Source organism: Gorilla gorilla, chromosome 3, assembly GCF_029281585.2.
Source record: "Gorilla gorilla gorilla isolate KB3781 chromosome 3, NHGRI_mGorGor1-v2.1_pri, whole genome shotgun sequence".
NCBI classification, from domain to species: Eukaryota; Metazoa; Chordata; class Mammalia; order Primates; family Hominidae; genus Gorilla; species Gorilla gorilla.
Window position 1 is genome coordinate 13588970 of NC_073227.2, and position 19085 is coordinate 13608054.

Consider the following 19085-nt stretch of genomic DNA (forward strand, 5'->3'; position numbering starts at 1 on the left):
CAAGTGACCACTGTAAGAATAACTTAATCTTTTTCTCCTTACAGAAACTGTCTTCAGAGAGACCCAGCTCAGATGGGGAGGGTGTTGTGGAAAATGGAATTACCACATGTAATGGAAAGGAGCAAGGTGAGTTCTGCTTGTGCCAAAAACATATATACACCAAAAAAAAAAAAACAAAAACAAAAACCTACGGCCAGGTTTGTAAAGTCTGATTGTACGAAAAATGTCCTGGGTGATTCAGATGTGTAGATATCGTCATCATGGCAGAGGATACTGATGGGAGTGCCGGAAAACCCTTTGGTTAACATCAGCCCTGCAGGTCTTCTTTTTCCATCCTGCCAGACCTTGGCCGAGGTTGCCATCTGTTGTCTTTTTCTGCCCTGCATATGTTTTGAACTTATGACTCACAGCTGGTTATTTCTTCACTCGATCTATCACTGAGACAAATTTGCATTGGTGAGCAGCCGGCATGTTGCTTAGGGACCTAGTGTCCATTGAAAAGCACTTTGGATAATGAGGCAAGAAAACCCACTTTCCCATTCAAGCTCTGCCTTTGCTGAGCCCCATGATCTTGAGCAGGTATTCCCTCTTGATGAGCCTCAGTTTCCCCATCTTTAAAACGAGGAGGCCAGACCTGCCGATTTCTGAGATTCTTAAAAATGGTTTTCTGAAAATGTCTTTATTTTGCCTTCATTTGAAACATTTTTAAAAATGTACATTATATAAAAATATACATAATATAAAATACACCATATTAACCGTGTCTCAGTGTACAGTTCGGTGCATTAAGTACATTTATATTGTACTGTCATCACCGCCGTCAGTCTGCAGAACTCTTTCAGTCTTGCAGGAGTGAAGCTCTGTCCCTTTTAAACACTGACTCCCCATTCCCTCCTCCCCCAGCCCCTGGCACCCGATTTTGCTTCCTGTCTCATGAATCTGACTCCTCTAGGGACCTCATCGAAGTGGAGTCCTACAGGCCGTGTCCTTCTGTGAGTGCTTATTCCACTTAGTTCCGTGTGCTTAAGGTTCATCTGTGGTGTGGCCTGTGTCAGAATTTCTTGCCTTTTTAAGGCTGAATAATATTCCACTGGATAGATGGACCACATTTTGTTTTCCCGTTTATCTCTCGATGAACATGTGGGTGGTTCCCACCTTCTGGCTAGTGTGAATGATGCTGCCGTGAACATGGGTGTGCAAATAAGCCTGTCTTACCTTTTTCAGCCCAGCTTTCCAGAGACAGAAATTAAATGCCATAAAATTCACCCTGTTTGGCATACTGTTGCTGAGTTTTGACAAACACTGACAGGCACGTAACCATTACCACAATCAAGACAGGGAGCACAGCTCTAACCCCTCAGCCCCTACCGTGTTCCCTGTGCTCTTTCTCCCCCGTCTGCCTCTGCCTCTACCCCAGGCCCTGGCAGCTGCTGATCTGTTTCTTATCCTTTGCCAGAATGTCATAACGTGGAAGCATCTCGTTTGCAGACTTTTGAGTGTGGCTTCTTTCACTCAGCACACTGCATTGGAGAGTCGTCCGCGTTTGTGGCTAGTGTCACTAGTTGGTTCTTTGCTGCTGCTGGCGGCATTCCATTTTGTGGATGGACCGTAGTCAGCCCATTCACCGCTTGAAGAACATTTGAGCTGTTTCCGCTTTGGAGCGACGGTTGAAAAATCTGTTCTGTGCATTCAGAGACAGGTTTTTGCATGGACATATGTTTTCATTTCCCTCGGGTAAATACCTAGGAGTGGATTGCTTGGTCATAGCCTTCTCTCCAGCCTCAGTGTTGTCACTTTTGTTCTTTCTATTTGAGCCATTTTAATAGGGGTATAGTGGTATGTGATTGTGTTTTAATTTGCATTTCCCTAATAACTAACAATGTTGAACATTTTTAAATATGTTTAAGTGCCATCAGTATATCTTCTTTGGTGAAATGTCTCCAGATAATTTGCTCATATTTTTATTGGATTATTTGTGCTTATTGAGTTTTGAGAGTTCTTTGTCTTTTCTGAATACAAGTCCTTTATCAGATGTGTTTTAGACGTATAGTCTCCCAATCTGTGGCTGGAATTTTAATTTTCCTTAGCAGTATGTGGACTGAGGTGAAGGGCAGGACTTGTGGCTGTGGAGGGAGAGTTCCCACTGCAAAGCCAGACAGCCTGTTTGCTCATTGAACCTGTGACCTTGGCTGCTCAGCTGAGTCATCCAACCACCCAAATCCACCTGCCCACTCCTGGAGTGAGCCAAGTGTTTCCTGTCTCTGTGGTGAAATCACCTTCAACCAAGTAGCAATCCAGCCCACTAAGAGTCTTGGAGCTCAAAGAATCTGGACTGTTATGACATTACAGAGTTCACTCTCAGAGGTCACGATACCCACTTTTTTCATATGTGGTTTTCTAAGTCTGTCCTATCTGAGTGCAATTTTGGTTCTGTCCATCGGAAGTTATTCAGTGGAAAGTATTATCTGTGTCTTCCACAGGGCACACATTATGTGTAATCAAAACCAGGAAAGCTATCTTTAAGTTTTGCCCTGAAATAAAATAACATACAATCTCAATGTTCCTGCTTAGAAGTTGAGGCACAGCAGACGTTGGTTTGGTTGGTTCATTTTCTGGTTTGCTGTTTCTTCTCCCAATGCATCTATTAGGTTCTACAGAATAATATGTGTGTCTGGATGCACTTGTAAGCAAATATATCTGTATTTAAAATTCTCCTGTTTCCTCTTAACAAGAACAACCTTCTATGCTTTGGAATTAAATGGTGGTGACCTTGGTTTACACATTTTCTTTTTGTCTGGCATGGTGCTTTGCATGTAGCAGACACTCAGTAGTTACTGGAGAAAGTTAAGGTTGACGTACATTCTAACCTTCTCTCTTAGCTTTTATCCTTGCCTCTCACTCTTTACCAGTTTGCACCTGAGAGATATGAGTTAAGCTCCTTTTATCCCAGCCATGTGGTAACTCAGATACATTTCTCTGCGGGCTGCATAGAGAAAATCCTGAACTCATACAGCTTTTTCTTAGTGTTAGAATCTCAGATGAAGAAAGAGACAGTCCAGGCTCCATGCGGTCAAAGCCACAGGGAACGACTCTGGAACTCCTGTTTCTTCTCTCAAGGCGGAATCCCTCCTGTCTAATAAACCGACACAGTATGGTTGATCCTGCAGCAGGTGTGAGGAGTGTGGGCTGAGAAGGTCCTGGGACCTTCTGTCTGGGGGCTGTGAGGCTCCTCAGCCCCACTTCACATCTGTAAGATGTGATCATTTGTGAATGTGTCTGTTGGTAAAAGTCATTGAATAAATAGTCTGACAGTATTAATTATCATGCCCCTATTCCTCCCAGTAGCCTAAATAATAATAATAAAAAGCACCTGAATTCCCATTTCCGTAGGTTACTGGGAAACTCTCTGGGTTTATGATACTCATGGTTTTAGGGAATGCCCCGCATTAGTCTTGCTCCAGTGGCCTGTGCCAGTGCCTGCCCACCTCATGGGCCAGCGTGTGCCTGGATACTCCAGCTTTTCTACCCTCTAGCTGCAGGGGGCTGAGCGTTCCTGAGTGTTGAGTTTTTCTTCCTGGTTCTGTGACCTGTGCTCATCTCTGCCTTTTGTTTGATACATAGCATCAGGTTGTTCTCGATGGTTTTCTCCTCATGTTCCCATATACTTGGATGTTTTCGCCCCAGGATTACCGTATGTCTGCCTTTGTAAAAAACTAATCAGGGAGTATTCAAGGAATTCCACGTTTTAATTATAATCTCATTTCTTTGCAGTCAGAGTCGAGCAAGCCCTTTGTCGGTCAAGTTGGGCGTTCATCTGACACCCCAGCTCACCGCGATGAGCTGCATTTTCTGGGGGGGCCACATTATCTGTGGGGGATGCCTCTTGCTCCACCAGCCTTTCTGAGGGTGCCCCGGGCACTCGGGCTGTCCTGGCCAACAGGTTATTCTTTGTAAAGCTCACGGGAATGCGGCTGTGGTGAAACATCCTCCTCTGGGTCTTCAGAAACAGCTGGGAGGGGCCGTCCGCTGTTGCTGTCCCTCTTGGTTTGGTTGAAGTAACATTGAAGTGATACAGCTGTCCTAGCCGCTGCTCCCTGTCTGATGGTAGCTGGGAGGGGCTGTGCCTTCAGACTTAGGGATCGAAAGCCAGTCTCGGTGCTTTATTTTAAAAGAGGGTGTGTACGTGTTGGGAGAGTGGAAGGAGGGGTGGGGGTGGCATTCCTGGGTTCTTTGTTTCTAATATCACAGGAGGCCTAAGTCTGATTTGTTTAAAGTCACACAGAAATGCTGGGACTGTGTTGTGTTAGTCAGCTTGGGCTGCCATAACAGAATACCACAGACTGGGTGGCTGAAACAACATGCATTTAGACGGCCCTGGAGGCTGGAAGTCCAAGACCCAGGTGCCGCCAGGGTTGGTGCCTAGTGAGGGCTGTCTTCCTCAAAGGCGGCTCTCCTCCCGCGCCTTCACACGGCCTTTCTTCTGTGCCTGTGCTGTCTCTTCTTAGAAGGGCACTAACGCTATAGGACCAGGACCTAAGCGGCAGGGTGGAGTGTGGGAGGGCAAGGCCCGAGGCAGGAGACACCAGGGGTATGTTCTGCCGCCCTCGTGCGTTTGGCTGCGGTGGGGGCACCAGGGTGGAGGCAGAAAGAGGACCACTTCCCGCTCCCCAGCAGAGAGAGACGGAGATTGGGAAGGATAAGGGGACTGCGTGTGTGAGTGTGTGCGTGTGCAGAGGAAGGGTTTAGGAGTTAGGCCAGGGCGTGTCATCTTGTGTCCCTGGCTGCTCTTCCTCTGCAGTTCTTCCGTGGGATGTGTGTGGGTTCATTTGTTCCTGGGGTGGGGGTGGGAGGGAGTCCTTGACTCTCATCACCTTCTGAAGTGTCTGTGATCTCCAAAGGGTTGCAGCCAGCGGGTTGAGGGATTCATGCTGGAGATGAAGGGGAAAGGGTCGGGCGGTGGGGTTTGCTCACGACACTGAGAATCTCTCTGTCCCCTCATCTCCAGTGAGCCCCGCAGTGCAGCTGTGTCCCGAGCGCCTCGCCGGCCTACCCTCAGCTCCAGTGCTGGGCACATAACGGCCCTCAGGAGATGAGACGGGCAGACAGCTCACCTTCTCCGAGGGTCGCTCTCTGGCCCAAAGGGTCTTGTCACTCAGTTCTGGTGCTGTCTCACACGCACGTTCTGATTTCTTGCCTGATCCCTGCCCCTGCAATTCTGCCGGAGGTCACGGACAGAGCCCTCGGCAGTGGAGAGAGGTGCCAGTGACGGGATGGGGCCAGACATAGGATGCCAGCTGGCAGCTGACTCTGGGCCTCCATCGTGGGAGATGATGGGGAGTGATGAGAACCGCCCCGTGTTGTCCCTCACTGGCCCGTCTGCATGGAGACTGCTTCTGTGGTCCTGCCGCTGTTGCTTGCCCACATGCGGGTCCAGAGTTGCTAGACTTCCATCTTTCAAAGGAAGCCAGGCAACATTTTTATGCACAATGTGTGTGAGTTTTATGTTTCAGAAATTAACTCCAATTTAACACTGTCCTGGCTAAACTGAATATGAGGGGCTGGAAGGCAGGCCCCTGGTCTGAGAGCTCTGCGTAGGGCCGAGTCAAGTGTCTCACAGATGGCCGAGGGGCTCCTGAGGAAGAGTCAATTCCCCTTCCTTTCCTGGGCCTCCCCTTGCCAGCCAGGCCGGAGCTGCACTAGCTGCCTTCTGTTCCTCAGACACTTGGGGCTGCTTTCAGCCTGACAGCTTTTGCGTCAGTGATGTTTTTCTTACCTGGACGGTTTTCTCCCTGAGATGTGCATGGCTAATTATTAATTTAAGTCAACCCCTGGACAGGCTTTCTCTGACCGCCCAGCTGCTCTTCCACATAACCCTATCTTAGATCTCCATGTGGTCCTTGTTACAAGCTTCCTACCAGCAGCCCTGTGTTGTGCTGGAATCCCAGCATCTAGACCAACAGCCAGCACGTAGCAAGTGCTCATTAAGTAAAAGTCGAGGAAAGGCCAGGCACGGTGGCTCACACCTGTAATCCCAGCACTTTGGGAGGCCAAGGTGGGTGGATCACTTGAGTCCAGGAGTTTGAGACCAGCCTGGGCAACATGGCGAAACCCCATTTCTACAAAAAGTACAAAAATTAACCAGGCGTAGTGGCACGCACCTGTGGTCCCAGCTACTCCAGAGGCCAAGGTGGGAGGATCAGTTGTGCCCAGGAGTTCAAGGCTGCACTGAGCTGTGATCACAACACTGCACTCCAGCCAGGGGACAGAGTGAGACCCTGTCTTTAATAAAAGAAAAAAATGCCAAGGGAAAGAAGAAATGGGTTGTGATATATGTTTATTTTTTTCAATTAATATCTACAAGTAAAACATGCTTTTTTGCTGTTGTTACTCTTGACAGTGAAGAGGAAGAAAAGTTCCAAATCAGAGGCCAAGGGCACTGTGTCGAAAGTCACTGGGAAAAAAATCACCAAGATCATCAGTCTGGGAAAGAAAAAGCCGTCCACAGATGAGCAGACCTCCTCAGCTGAGGAAGATGTTCCCACCTGCGGTAAGACTGTGCTTCCCGGAGAGGAGCAGCGTGCACCTAAGTGGGTTTCATTTTCTCCTGCAGTGGTGTCGGTACCCAGTTCATCCAAGGCTCATTAATTTGAGCTCTTTTGCATTGGACTTGGAATCATTCAGATAGTGGGAAATGTATTAAATGTTTACATTTTTGCCTCTTATTCATACAAGACTTTGCAGGCCTTTTAGATGATCTCTAAGGTTCTTTCAAGGAAAAAAAAAATTTTCCCTTTAATCCTCTGAAGTTCCCCCAAATCCCTTGGAAGTGTTTTTAAAGGACAACATATGCAGGGGCTGCTGGTAAAGAAAGGATTATGGGAAAACCTTTACAGAACTAAGGCCAGTTTTTCCCTTGGGCAAAGTGATAAAACTAAGTGGGGTGGGGGGAGGGGGGAGGGATAGCATTAGGAGATATACCTAATGCTAAATGACGAGTTAATGGGTGCAGCACACCAGCATGCCACATGTATACATATGTAACTAACCTGCACATTGTGCACATGTACCCTAAAACTTAAAGTATAATAATAATAAAAAAAAACTAAGCTTCCTTATCACGTCACTGTTAGTCACTTTCCTGTTGCTGCCAAAGGAATGCCTGAGGCTGGGTAATTCATAGAGAGAGAGGTTTATCAGGCTTATGGTTCTGCAGGCTATACAAGTATGGTGCCAGCGTCCACGCAGCTTGTGATGAGGCCTCAGGAAGCTTTTACTCGTGGCAAGGGCAGAGGGGGAGCTGGTGTGTGTCACATGGCAGGAGAAAGAGGAGCAGGTGCCAGGGTCCCTTAAACCATCAGATCTCGCAGGAACCACTGGTGTGAGAACTCCCTCATTACTACAGGGAAGGCAGCAAGCCATTCAGAAGAGATCCACTCCCATGACCCAAGCACCTCCCACCAGGCCAGCCCCCCACACTGGGGATCACATTTCAACATGAGATTTGGAGGGGAGAAATATCCAAACTATACCAATGACATTTCTCAAACCGAAGTTTCAAATCCAGTCTAACACACAGACCATCTCCCCGGTCAGTCTTTCATCCAGTAAGTCATCTTTGAGCATGATGACCTTTTGGTGACCACAACAGCCCTGGCCCCCCATGGCTTCCAGTCTGGTAGCAAAAGATAAGTACAAGCCCAGTTACCACAGAAACATGTATGTAATAACTGGCTCTGGTTGGCGATAGGAGGGAAAACCCAAGAGGCCGTGAGAGGATCATAGGAACCTCGGTGGGCCGGGGGGATCCAGCATTGTGGGGTGGTCTCCATGAAGACATGGGTGAGAGTTTCCATCCGGAATGCCTTCTAGGCAATCAAGTTCAGAAGAACCGTGCAGCTCTTCCTAGGAGGAAAACTTGATGAGCTGCGTTTTTGAGAAATTAGGAATGTGCTGTCATTTTCCTTGTGTACTATTGCGGCTCACTCAGCTCCCTGCAGTGTGAGCCCATCATTCCTTCTATTTGAATAGTCATTCTAGTCGCCCCCACCCCTTATTGAGACCCGTTGTATCCAAGGTGTTGGGTTTTATTTTGAGATGCCAAAAGATACCTCATTTAGTTCCTGCCCCACAGCGCCTAAATGGGGCTATACACACGAAGATAAATTTATTCAACAGATCTCACGTCCCAGCGGTGTGGGCTCATGCCACAAGGATAATACAGAGGATGGGCCATGGTGGTCAGGAGGAGGGATGGATTGCAGGGGCAGATGCGAGGAGCCAGCAGGCCCTATGGCATGCACTGTCTTGAAGGGAAGACAGGCAAAGTCTCACCTCCTCGGCAACTTTCACAGTGTGATCTGGGAAGTTGTGTCATACCGATTTCTGGTGGACACAAGTTGTCTGGGCAGACAGCAGTGAAGGCGTCATGTGGTTGAAGGAGTCTTGCAGAGGGGTCCTGTTGAAACAGCTGCCTGTGGGGTTGAGTTAGGAGGGAAGGCTATCACCATAAGGGTAACTGAGGAGCCTGGTGGGTTCCAAGCTCCCTGAACTTGGTCAAATGGCAGTTGAGTCACAGAAGCAGGCCAGTTGATTACTGATGATTTTCCACTACCCTCCCTTCCCTCCCTAAAAAAGGCTAGAGCTGAAAGGGCGGCCACCCTGCCGAAGTGCCGTCAGAGGAAACAGCTGTAGCACGGAATGGGGAGGGTGAATGTGTTGGTGCCCCAGTGCTGGGCCCGCTGACCTCTGCCTTTCTTGGAGCGCATGGAAGGTGGGACTGCCTCACATCAGCCCTTGAGAGTTAGCGATTAACAACAGAAAGCAGGAATTAGGGATTCAATACAGGAGTTACGGATTAAAAACAGAAAGCAGGAATTAGCCAACAAGAAGGAAACTACTCTTTTGTTTTTGTTTTTGTTTTTTAATGCTCTAGGTCAGTGGAGGAAATAGAAATTCTTCCTTGAAAAACAGTTAAACATTAATATGAAAGGCAGTTGAGAGACTTTGGCCCAAACCCGTCCATTTACAAAGGACAGCACTGAAGCTCAGAGAGCTTGTATGGCTTGCTCGGAGCCACACAGCGAGCTGAGAGCAGAGACAGCCTCTGACCCAACTCTGCTGGTTCCCTGTCCCACAGGCCTTCCCCTTATCCCTTCCCCCCAAAGATCTGAACACTCCCGTGGCTCCTGATAAATAGCTGCATTTGTGCTGGTGACTAGACACTGTGGTAAACCCTCTTCTTGGGCACTTTCTTGGAAGCACAGTTGGTCGCTCAGGGAGCAGGAATACTGAATCCACAGCATCTAACTAGACATATGGATTCCTATCAGACTGCTTAGTGGACAGCTTTTGCCTCAGTATTAACAGAACATCCTCTGTCCACAAGATTTTAAAGCTGTCATCTAATTCTTTGCAGGGGAAAGGGGAGAGGGGAGGGGCTTTTAGAAAAATAAAGGGGCAACAGTGACCATTTTCAGTTATTTTAGTACAGCTGCAAAGTTTCAGGCAGAAAAAAGGAGCTGGACAAAGGCCCTTGAGACTGAGCCTGCCAAGTTGAGTCTCCGCAGCTGCTGCTCTCTGTTCCAGGGAGATGAAGGGCCGAGCTGGACTGGCCGGAAGTGCAGTGCTGCTGAGCCCACAGGACAGAGCTCCCAGGAGCCACTGAAAGCGGAGTTCAAATGCCAGCCCTTCCACACAGTGCAGCTGGGTCAGCCGTTCCCCTAAATGCAGGACAGAGGGCCTTGCTTGTGGGGGCAGGGGAGGGAAGGCTCTCTGCAGGTGCTTGCCGGCTGGAAAGGTTTAGGGGGGTTTGGGCCAAAGTCTCTCAATTGCCTTTCATATTAATGTGGCGAGGATTGCAGCCTGGCTGGCCGGGTCCACCCGCCTAACCCTGCAACGCCTATTGAGTGACGTTGACGGACGCATTTAGCATTGGGCAGGTCAGCTCAGCACACGGCCGCGTAGATAATATGATCTGAGACATGCGCAAAGGCCCCTGACCAAAATTTATCTCTTATTTGCCCTTCTCCTGGGCTTACAAGTCCTGGAATTATTGTCACTGTATGAATTAAGCCGTCGTTACCAGGAAATGCGTTTCCACCTTTTTCTCTCTTCCCCATCCCTATTTCCGCCTGTGGCTGGGACTGTGGCACCTTTTGACTGGCTCACCTCGTTCTACTCTGTTTCCCCCTCCCCAGGCCACCAGATAGAAGTTTTGAAATGTTAGACTAACCGTATCACATTCTGCATTGAGAAAAACCGAAAGTGCCTCCTTTGTTGCCAGTTCAGGGCCTCTAACACTGCTGTCCCCACTTCACTTTTCCGCCTTCTACATGACTGGCGTAAGAACAGGGGCTCATTGGCTCACTGCCTGTGTCCACAGACCGTGCAGAGCTTGGCAGACGATACCAGCGCAGTAAATACTTGTTGAATGCCTGCATTCCTTTAGGCAAATTGCTTCACCTCTGGATGTCAGGCTCCTCCATCTAGGAAATGGCTCAATACTTCAATTCCTTTGTTTTCATAAAAACTGAGGATAAAATACATGAAACACTGAGCTCAGTGCCTAGCCCATCATTTATGCTCAGTACCTGGTCACTGTGATTATCCATGTATTCATCCGACATGTTTTTTAAAAACATCACCTAAGCATACCAGACCTATCCAAGGCACAGTAAATGCAATGTCAGACGAGTAAATCATGAGAAACGGACAGGCTGAGAGAAAGGAAAGGCCCCAGGGGGCAAGTCGGAGGCTTCATGGAGCCTGGGTAGCCATTCGCAGGGTCCCTTCCAGCTGAAATGTTCTGTCACTTTATGAAGCTCTTTGAATGGCAGGATTTTTTAGTAGACATTCAGGAAAGCTAGATACGTCTCAGCTTGGTATCATAATCCACCTCCACGAAAACTAGACGAAGCCAGGCACTGTAGCATGCAGCTGGAATCCCCACGACTCGGGAGGCCAAGGCGAGAGGACCGCTTGATGCCAGGAGTTTAAGACCAGCCTTAGCAACATAGCAAGGCCCCACCTCAAAAAAAGAAATCAGATGCAGTCTGATGAAAGGGCAGGAAGGCATTCTTACTCCAAGAGCCACTGTGACAGGCTGTTAGTGTACCAGCTCCTCTGCCCCTGGCCTCGTCGAGGACACACTGCGAAGAGTGGGAAGGGAGGCGTTTGGCTTCGGCAGGCCTGTGATCAGCTGCCAGCAGTTTCCTGACATTTGGTTTCTCCGAAAGCTGCTTCTTGATGCCCCTCTTGCAGACCCCTCTCCTCCTAGCTGATCAGAAACAAATACTTGCTAAGATATAATGAACAGTTACATTGGGATAAAGCGTCTCTCAAAAGTGTTGAACGTTTTGGCCACATGTAACCAAAGCACAGTAGCCTCTGGGGTGGGCAGGCACTATCATTTCCCTTCCTAAAGAGAATAAATAAATGGAAACTTGGCCACTCTTCTAAAAGGCTTTGGCTGCCTGCTCTTCTGCAGCTGCCGGAATTCGAGAGCCACCTGGCACTGAGACCCGCGACGCCCCATATCCGGACCAGCTGACCGGGAGGGTTTATATCTGTTCCCCTCCATCTGTATTTTTTGTTTGTTTAATCTTCGGGCTGTAAAGTTAGTTTTCTATTTCTAGTGAGATCTCCTCATGCACTCTTGCCACAGTGTTGTTGCAAGAAACTGCACTCTTTCTTTTGAATTTGGAGCAGAAATTAGCAGAAAACATTAAACTAAACTCAGAAATTTTTAAAATTCAGTAACACCCTACCATAATATGATAAGTGAGATTCAAAAATAAAATCAGTTCTATCTGGACCTGCCTTGTTAAGTGGTTAAATCTTGAGACGCCCTGGGTGAGCCTTGAAGCGCCCGCCTGCAGTTCTTGATCCAGGAGCCAAGTTGGCCCCGTCCTGGCTGCACTCTGGCACCACCTGGTGGTGGATGCTGCTCCAGCGTAACTGTTCCTGGACATGACTTGGGGTCCGGGTCAGCACTGATTTCATCAGCCAGGCTAGAGGTGTCAGATTGGGAGATTACTGGGGGGTCCAGAGGACCCCCTGACTCTAGACTCCTTAGATGAGGTTGTCTGCCATTTCCTTCGTGGCCTCTTCATGTTCCCCAGCCAGAAAGTAGGAACTTTGGGCCTCCCCATTTTGAGAAATGGTGGCAGGGGGTTGGATGGGGTAGGGGCAGTCGCTGAAAACAGACAGGTGACTGTGGATTTACCTGCTGTTGTGAACAGGTCTGTTATCCCAGGGGATTTTTTTGGGGGGGAAATTGGGGGTATTATGATAATTGCATATAAACTCATGTTCTAAATAAAATGTGGATCTGTCCAATATAATCATCCCTTTTACGGCTGAAATGTCAAGAAATTCATAGTATCTGGTGGCCTTGGGCCAGATTCTGTCAGGGAAGAAGACACCATGAGAGTCCATGTCCCTTTTCGGGACCAGGTCCCCTGTGGTTGGGGATCGGGGCCAGGTCTTCTGTGGCTGGGGATCAGGACTGGACCCCCTGTGGTTGGGAATTGCCGTCCCACTGCAGAGTCCGTGCCTTCTTGGGGACTGGGTCCTCTGTGGTTGGGGATCGGGGCCGGGTCCCCTGTGGCTAGGAATTGCCCTCTTGGGGACTGGGTCCCCTGTGGTTGGGGATCGGGACTGGGTCCTCTGTGGTTGGGAATTGCTGCCCTGCTGCACTGTGTGGTCTCTGTCATTGAGGTCACTGGCATTTCAATTCTCTGTTTCTTCTGCTCCTTATCCCGGCCTTGTGAAGGGGTGCCTGGGCCCTGACCACTCCAGAGCATGGGCTGTTTTCCTTGCCCTGTAGCTTACTGCTCCTTTTCAGAAGCCATTTTTGGGCATGTTATCTTAATGCACCTCAGTATGTGCAGTTATTTGAGGGGAGTCCTTGCTTTCCTTTTCCTTTCAGATACACCATTACATTTGTCAACTCATGCTCAAAACATACTTAGGATTGATACAGTTGGCTGTCATTGCGTGAAAGTCTAAAAATGTAAAAGTGTCGGCTTTCAGCATGAGTGGTTACTCTAGATGGTGTCAGAGCCATGGTGAGCACGTGGTTCCCAGCGCTGTTACTCGGATGCTCAGATATGATAATTGACTCTCTTTTTAAGTAGAGGTTTCTTTTTTCTTTTTAAAGACTAAATGTATTGGCCTGTAATCCCAGCACTTTGGGAGGCCGAGGCAGGTGGATCACAAGGTCAGGAGATCGAGACCATCCTGGCTAACATGGTGAAACCCCATCTCTACTAAAAATACAAAAAATTAGCCAGGTGTGGTGGCGGGCGCCTGTAGTCCTAGCTGCTTGGGAGGCTGAGGCGGGAGAATGGCGTGAACCCGGGAGGCAGAGCTTGCAGTGAGCTGAGATCACACCACTGCACTCCAGCCTGCCAGCCTGGGCGACAGAGCAAGACTCCTGTCTCAAAAAAAAAAAAAAAAAAAAAAAAAGAATAGATGTATTGGAACTACATCATTTACAAATAGCATTTTACAGAACAAAAATAGTGATGTAAGGCCCCAGTTGTATTCATATTAACAGCTCTTTATCTGCCGTCTTTAACTCCCAACAGGGGTTCAGGTCTTGCTTTGCTGTGTGGTCTTGGACAAGATACTTCACATTATCTGGGAGTTAACGTCCTCCTTCAAGAAGTAAAGCCTCTGAGACTCTTTCCTACTTTAATTCTAGGGCCTCTTCACCTCCCTGCAGCCCTCCTAAGTGTCTGAAATACAAGGAGCTTGGATCGAGTGTAGTTTGCTCTCTGAACACAAGAGGGCGGCCACAGCACAGGCCTTGGAGCCTCAGCCTGGCTCCTCCTTTCTCTGTCACGCCCTAACAACATCAGCCCACACCCCAGATGAAAGTTTTAGTTCCAGAAGAAGCAGTGTGCATTTCTCTTCAGTGTGTGTTGGTAGAAATGACATCACATTCAGCCAATGAAAATTTAGACTTTATAAGTGTGTACCTAGTAAGCCACTGAACCAATAGTTATAAGTAAGTGATAAAGCATCATTCTGGGTCCTGAACATACCTCTCTCTTTTTTTTTGTCTTTATAGCATTTATCAATTGCTAATAAGGTGTGTAAGATTGAGAACATAAAAGCAGTAAGAAACATCCTCCAAAACCCTTTTGGAAAGGCATTTTAGTTGATTAGTTTGTTTTTTTTTTTTTAGTGATAGGGTCTCACTGTGTTGCCCAGGCTGATCTTGAACTCCTAACCTCAGGTGATCTTCCTGCCCCGGCCTCCCAAGTAGCTGGGACTACTATTGGCTGGAAAAGGAATCTGAAAAATCAGAATTGGAAAGGATGTATTTTGTTTTGTTTCTTAACATTTTTGAGGTAGGGGTATGTGTGACATTTTTGAGGCAGGGGTATGTGTGTGTGTGCATGTGTGAATTGAAGGAGTAGCTGAACTTCAGTTAGGAATCTGGTACTTCCTTTTCTGCCACTATCAACATTTTCTATGCTATTTAACTCGCTTTCTAAATCTTAAAGGAAGGGGGCAATAATTTACTAGCATTATGGTGCGGTTGGAAGGTACAGCCACCCTGATATCTGTTTTTTCATGCCTTGTTATTTCTAGAAGAATTCATTTTATGTTTGTAACAAGTGAAAAGTGTCCATTTCCTGTATTTGAGGAGGTTTTTTTTTTAAATGAGGATAATAATTTTTCGTGTCATTCTACCGCTCCTCTATCTGTGATATACTGAAGATGTTGTGCCATACTAGAGACACGGATCACAAACTTTCATGTAGATTCAGACTTTAGGGTTTAGATTTCCTCCGGGCAGCTTCACCCGTCGCTTTGCAGTTTGAGGAGCAGAAAGGCGGCAGGTGCGTCCTCAGCCTCAGGTGGGAACCTGCACTCAGGGCCTCTGCCATCTGCGGGCTGCTTCCAGCGCTGGGGATCTTAGTGCCTCCCAGGGCCTCCTATTTCTTGGAAAGTTTTCATTTTTAGATAGTTTTTGTTTCTTCATGTTAAGCCAAAATCTGCTTGCCTGTGACTCTTACTCCACTTGTATCATTTGCAGCTCCTCAAAATAAGTGAAATCCGTTTCCAGTTTGAAGGCAGCTGTCGTGCCCCCATCCTGGCCATCCGAAACCCGATGGCTTGCTAACTTCTCTAACGTGCTTTAGGTGAATTCCATAGTCCCACATCAACACCAGGCGTTTGGTAACTGGTTCGTTGCACATGTTAAATGAGGGGCTTCCAGATACGGCCTGTGTGATGTCATGAAAAGCCCCCAAAACTTGTGATGCTGTAGCCACGGCTCTCCTAGTTTATGTGAATTTGCATTTAAAGCTTGATCGATCGTGTGAGGGATTTGTTTTATCCACACTCCCATCCCTGGGCCTCCTCAGTGCGACTCTAGATGTCTTCACCTCGCCTGGTCTTGTCTGAGGCGGCTGAGCTGTGGCCTTGTGTCTCCGCAGGCTATCTGAACGTGCTCTCCAACAGCCGCTGGCGGGAGCGCTGGTGCCGAGTGAAAGATAACAAGCTCATTTTCCACAAGGACAGGACCGACCTGAAGACCCATATCGTGTCTGTTCCGCTCCGTGGCTGCGAGGTGATCCCGGGTTTGGATTCTAAACATCCTCTGACATTCCGGCTGCTGCGCAACGGCCAGGAGGTTGCAGTACTGGAGGTAGGATATTTCCCAGGGGCTGTACTCCACAGAGGGACACACGCGGTGATCTTCCTTTCAAAAGGCGAATGCTGACTCCTCTATCAAAATTCCTCCCATCTTGCTGACAGCAGCTCTTTTGGGCCCACCCTCTTTTCTCTCACTGCCCAGTCCATGAGTCTTTGCTTTACTTCTTGCCTCAGTCTTTTTTCTGGGAGATACGACAATGACGGCACCCCAGCACCACTTTCTACCCATTTGTACACATCAGATTGACTTGCCTCCTTGTCTGAGTTCCTCTTTATGCCTGTTTGCAGGGAAATTAAATACACAGTCCCATAGAGTACATTGCTTTTCTAAAGCACCTGGAAAATAACTTGTTTTAAAATTTCCAGGAAAGCTCTTTCCCCCAGGAGCTCTTTGAAATGGTGGTAAATGTTTCCTTTGGAATGTTCTGGACTTCTTTACAGATGGAAGACTTTTTGGGGCCATCTGAATGCCTTATAGACGGTGGCCAGTGAGCCACATGACACAGGCACTGAAAGAGCGCCTTTGCTGTTTCAGAGCCTTGGGCTTGGTGCACGCTTTGTTATTTATTTGGCTGCTTCACTAGAATTTCTTACTCATGAAAGCAGAAAAGACAGTTAAAACTCATAGCTACATACTCAAAACTTTCATTATTGAAAGTTTTTAATTTTTCATCATAGAAAACATTCTGCTGATGTTTTCTACCCAGTTTTAGACCTTTTTTTCCTGTGATTTTTCCCTTTATTTCTGAGTCTTTTCCCCCACTTAGTGTTATTATGACCAAGATGCAAAGATACACACACAGACAGACCCGTGCATTCACACGCTAGATGGTCGCATCCATGTCACGCACCTTGTGCTGTAGAATCGATAGAAACCAGTTCGTGTGAGGCGTGCTGGGTGGCTGGTGTGTGGCAGAAACTCACCTGGTGTGGAGCCTGCTCTACATGCGTGCACAGTGACACTCATCGGCAGAGGAGAGAGTGCCTGGGGCTGCGACCTAAGCCACGGCTGCCCAGTCAGGCAATCTTTCTGAAGATCTTGAATTTCACACATAGGAGTTCATTGCAGGGACTATTTTCATAGAGGCTGCTTTTTTTTTGGTGGGGATTAAAAATAGATGAACACTGTCTTTCCTGCAGGGCTCAGGACGTAAGGGAAGGTCAGAAGCATGCATTGCTGCCCCCGTGGCTGGTTTTGCAGCAGTGTGATCTAACAGAGAGGGCTGGGCTCAGATGGGCTTGGGACAGCTGGGTTCCAGTCTCAGCTCTGTGCAGACCCTGACCACGGCCAAAGCTTTTGTTCTCTCTCAGCTTCTTTACCCACCGTAAAACATGAATGCTGAGCTAGAGTCAGTGTGCCTTATAAACATTTATGTAGGCTGAAAACTGGAGGGTGGATGGCGGTGGAAAAAAGCTGAAAACTTAAATAAAGAAACTGTACTCTTGATGTAACAATGCGGGTCTCCCATGAGAGCTCTGACAGCAGATCTGAGAAGGGTTGCAAGGAGGAGGAGGCATGAATTGGCACGGGTAAGATACAGGAATGAAGAGGGAGATGCTGGGCAAGTGCCCAGACAGAGAAGCTCGGGGCGGGGTGGGGGTGGGTGGAAGTTGGGAGCTGTTTGGTGAAGAAGTCACCTGCCCTGCCATTGCTGGGGGCACAGTAGTTGTGTGCCCCGAGTCCTGGAGAGAAAGCGGTAGCATTTCATACCTTCACAAACGCTTGGACCACTGAGGAAGGTGCTTATTCCTTGAGAGAGCTGAAGTGAGTAGACTCAGTTTCCTGAATGACACGACAGCAAGAATTGGAAGTTTACCCAGTATTACTTCGTGGACAACTATTTTTACAGCTGAAAAGTGACTTCACTTACAAGTGACACATAAAACATCTACAGCCTTCCAATGTAAGCAAGAAGCCTGACCTCATCAGTGGCGAAATGCTGTGAGCCAGCCAATAGAGTTGCAATGCCGTGAGCCAGCCAATAGGGTTGCAATGCCGTGAGCCAGCCAGTAGAGTTGGAGTGCTGTGAGCCAGCCAATAGAGGTGCAATGCCGTGAGCCAGCCAATAGAGTTGCAATGCTGTGAGCCAGCCAATAGAGTTGCAATGCCATGAGCCAGCCAATAGAGTTGCAATGCCGTGAGCCAGCCAATAGAGTTGCAATCTATACTTTTTCCAAGATCCTTTTATTTTAACTTTTGTTTTGAGATAATTTCAGAGTTACCGAAAAGTTGCAAGGATAGCATGAAGGATGCCTGTGCGCCTTTCACCCATATCCACCAAAGACCAACATTCCCCATGCTTGCTGTCTCTTGCACAGCCCTGCGTGTGCACTCTCCCCCGCGCCCCTTTCTCTCTCTCTATGTCTGTATGTCTTTGTGTAGGATTTTTTTCAGAACCTTTTGCAGGTATGTTGTGCTTTTATCCCTAAATACTTTGATGTATATTTGCTGAAAACACCTTACCAGAACCACAGTGTAATATGATCACAGTCAGGAAACTACCATGCATACAGCATGCTGGTCTGAGTCCTAGATCTTCGTCAGGTTTTTCTAGTTATTCCTATCATGTCCTTCAGGAGCAGAAGGAAACCCCAGCCCGTGTGTTGTAGTCCGCTGCCGCGTCTCTTTAGCCTGCTCCGTCTGCCTCGACAACACTGACACTTAGGAAGGAGACTGCTTTTCTGTAGAAGGCTCCCAGGTTTGGGCGCGTCTGCTGTTTCCTCTCCTTGGGATCCAGTAGAGAATTATAGCGGGAGCCCATGGAGGTGGCGGCATGTTTTATGCTGCGTTACATCAGGAGGCCCACAGCGTCTGTGTGTCTCACTGCTCATGATGTTAATTTTGATCCCTTGGGTAAGGTTTCCCCACTGTAAATTGACTGCATTTTTCCCCTCTCTCTAAGTCTCATGTGGGAAGATGCTTTGAAACTATGTAACTATCCTATTATTACTCACAATTTCACCCACTGGTTCCAGCATCCATTAATGACTCTTGCCTGTAACAATCATAATGACAGTTTCTAAATGGTGACGTTCTAATTCCGTTATTCCTTCTACATTTATTAGCTAGCATCAACTGCGAGACCATTTTCCTTTATTCCCATTTAATTATTCGTTTGTTTATGTATGTATGTATATCAGTGGGAATTCATAGATTATTATTATTATTAATTATTATTTTTGAGACAAGGTCTCACTCTGTCATCCAGGCTGGAGTGCAGTGGCGCAATCTCGGCTTACTGTAACCTCCACCTCCCAGGTTCAAGCGATTCTCCTGCCTCAGCCTCCCGAGCAGCTGGGATTACAGGTGTGCCACCACACCTGGCTAATTTTTGTATTTTTTTTAGTAGAGACGGGGTTTCACCATGTTAGCCAGGCTGCTCTCAAACTCCTGACTTCAAGTGAACTGCCCG

The 19085-nt window shown here is 47.8% G+C and overlaps 1 protein-coding gene across 7 annotated transcripts in view; it reads left to right on the forward strand.

Moving 5' to 3' along the window:
• Positions 1-19085, forward strand: part of AFAP1 (actin filament associated protein 1) — a 179272-nt gene that overhangs the window by 122435 nt on the left and 37752 nt on the right. For all 7 annotated transcript variants that reach the window (XM_063705170.1, XM_055385387.2, XM_063705173.1 and 4 more), the window contains 3 exons: positions 45-126; positions 6398-6547; positions 15453-15664. In XM_063705170.1, the coding sequence (XP_063561240.1) occupies positions 45-126; positions 6398-6547; positions 15453-15664 (444 nt within the window). The remainder of the gene's footprint in view (positions 1-44; positions 127-6397; positions 6548-15452; positions 15665-19085) is intronic.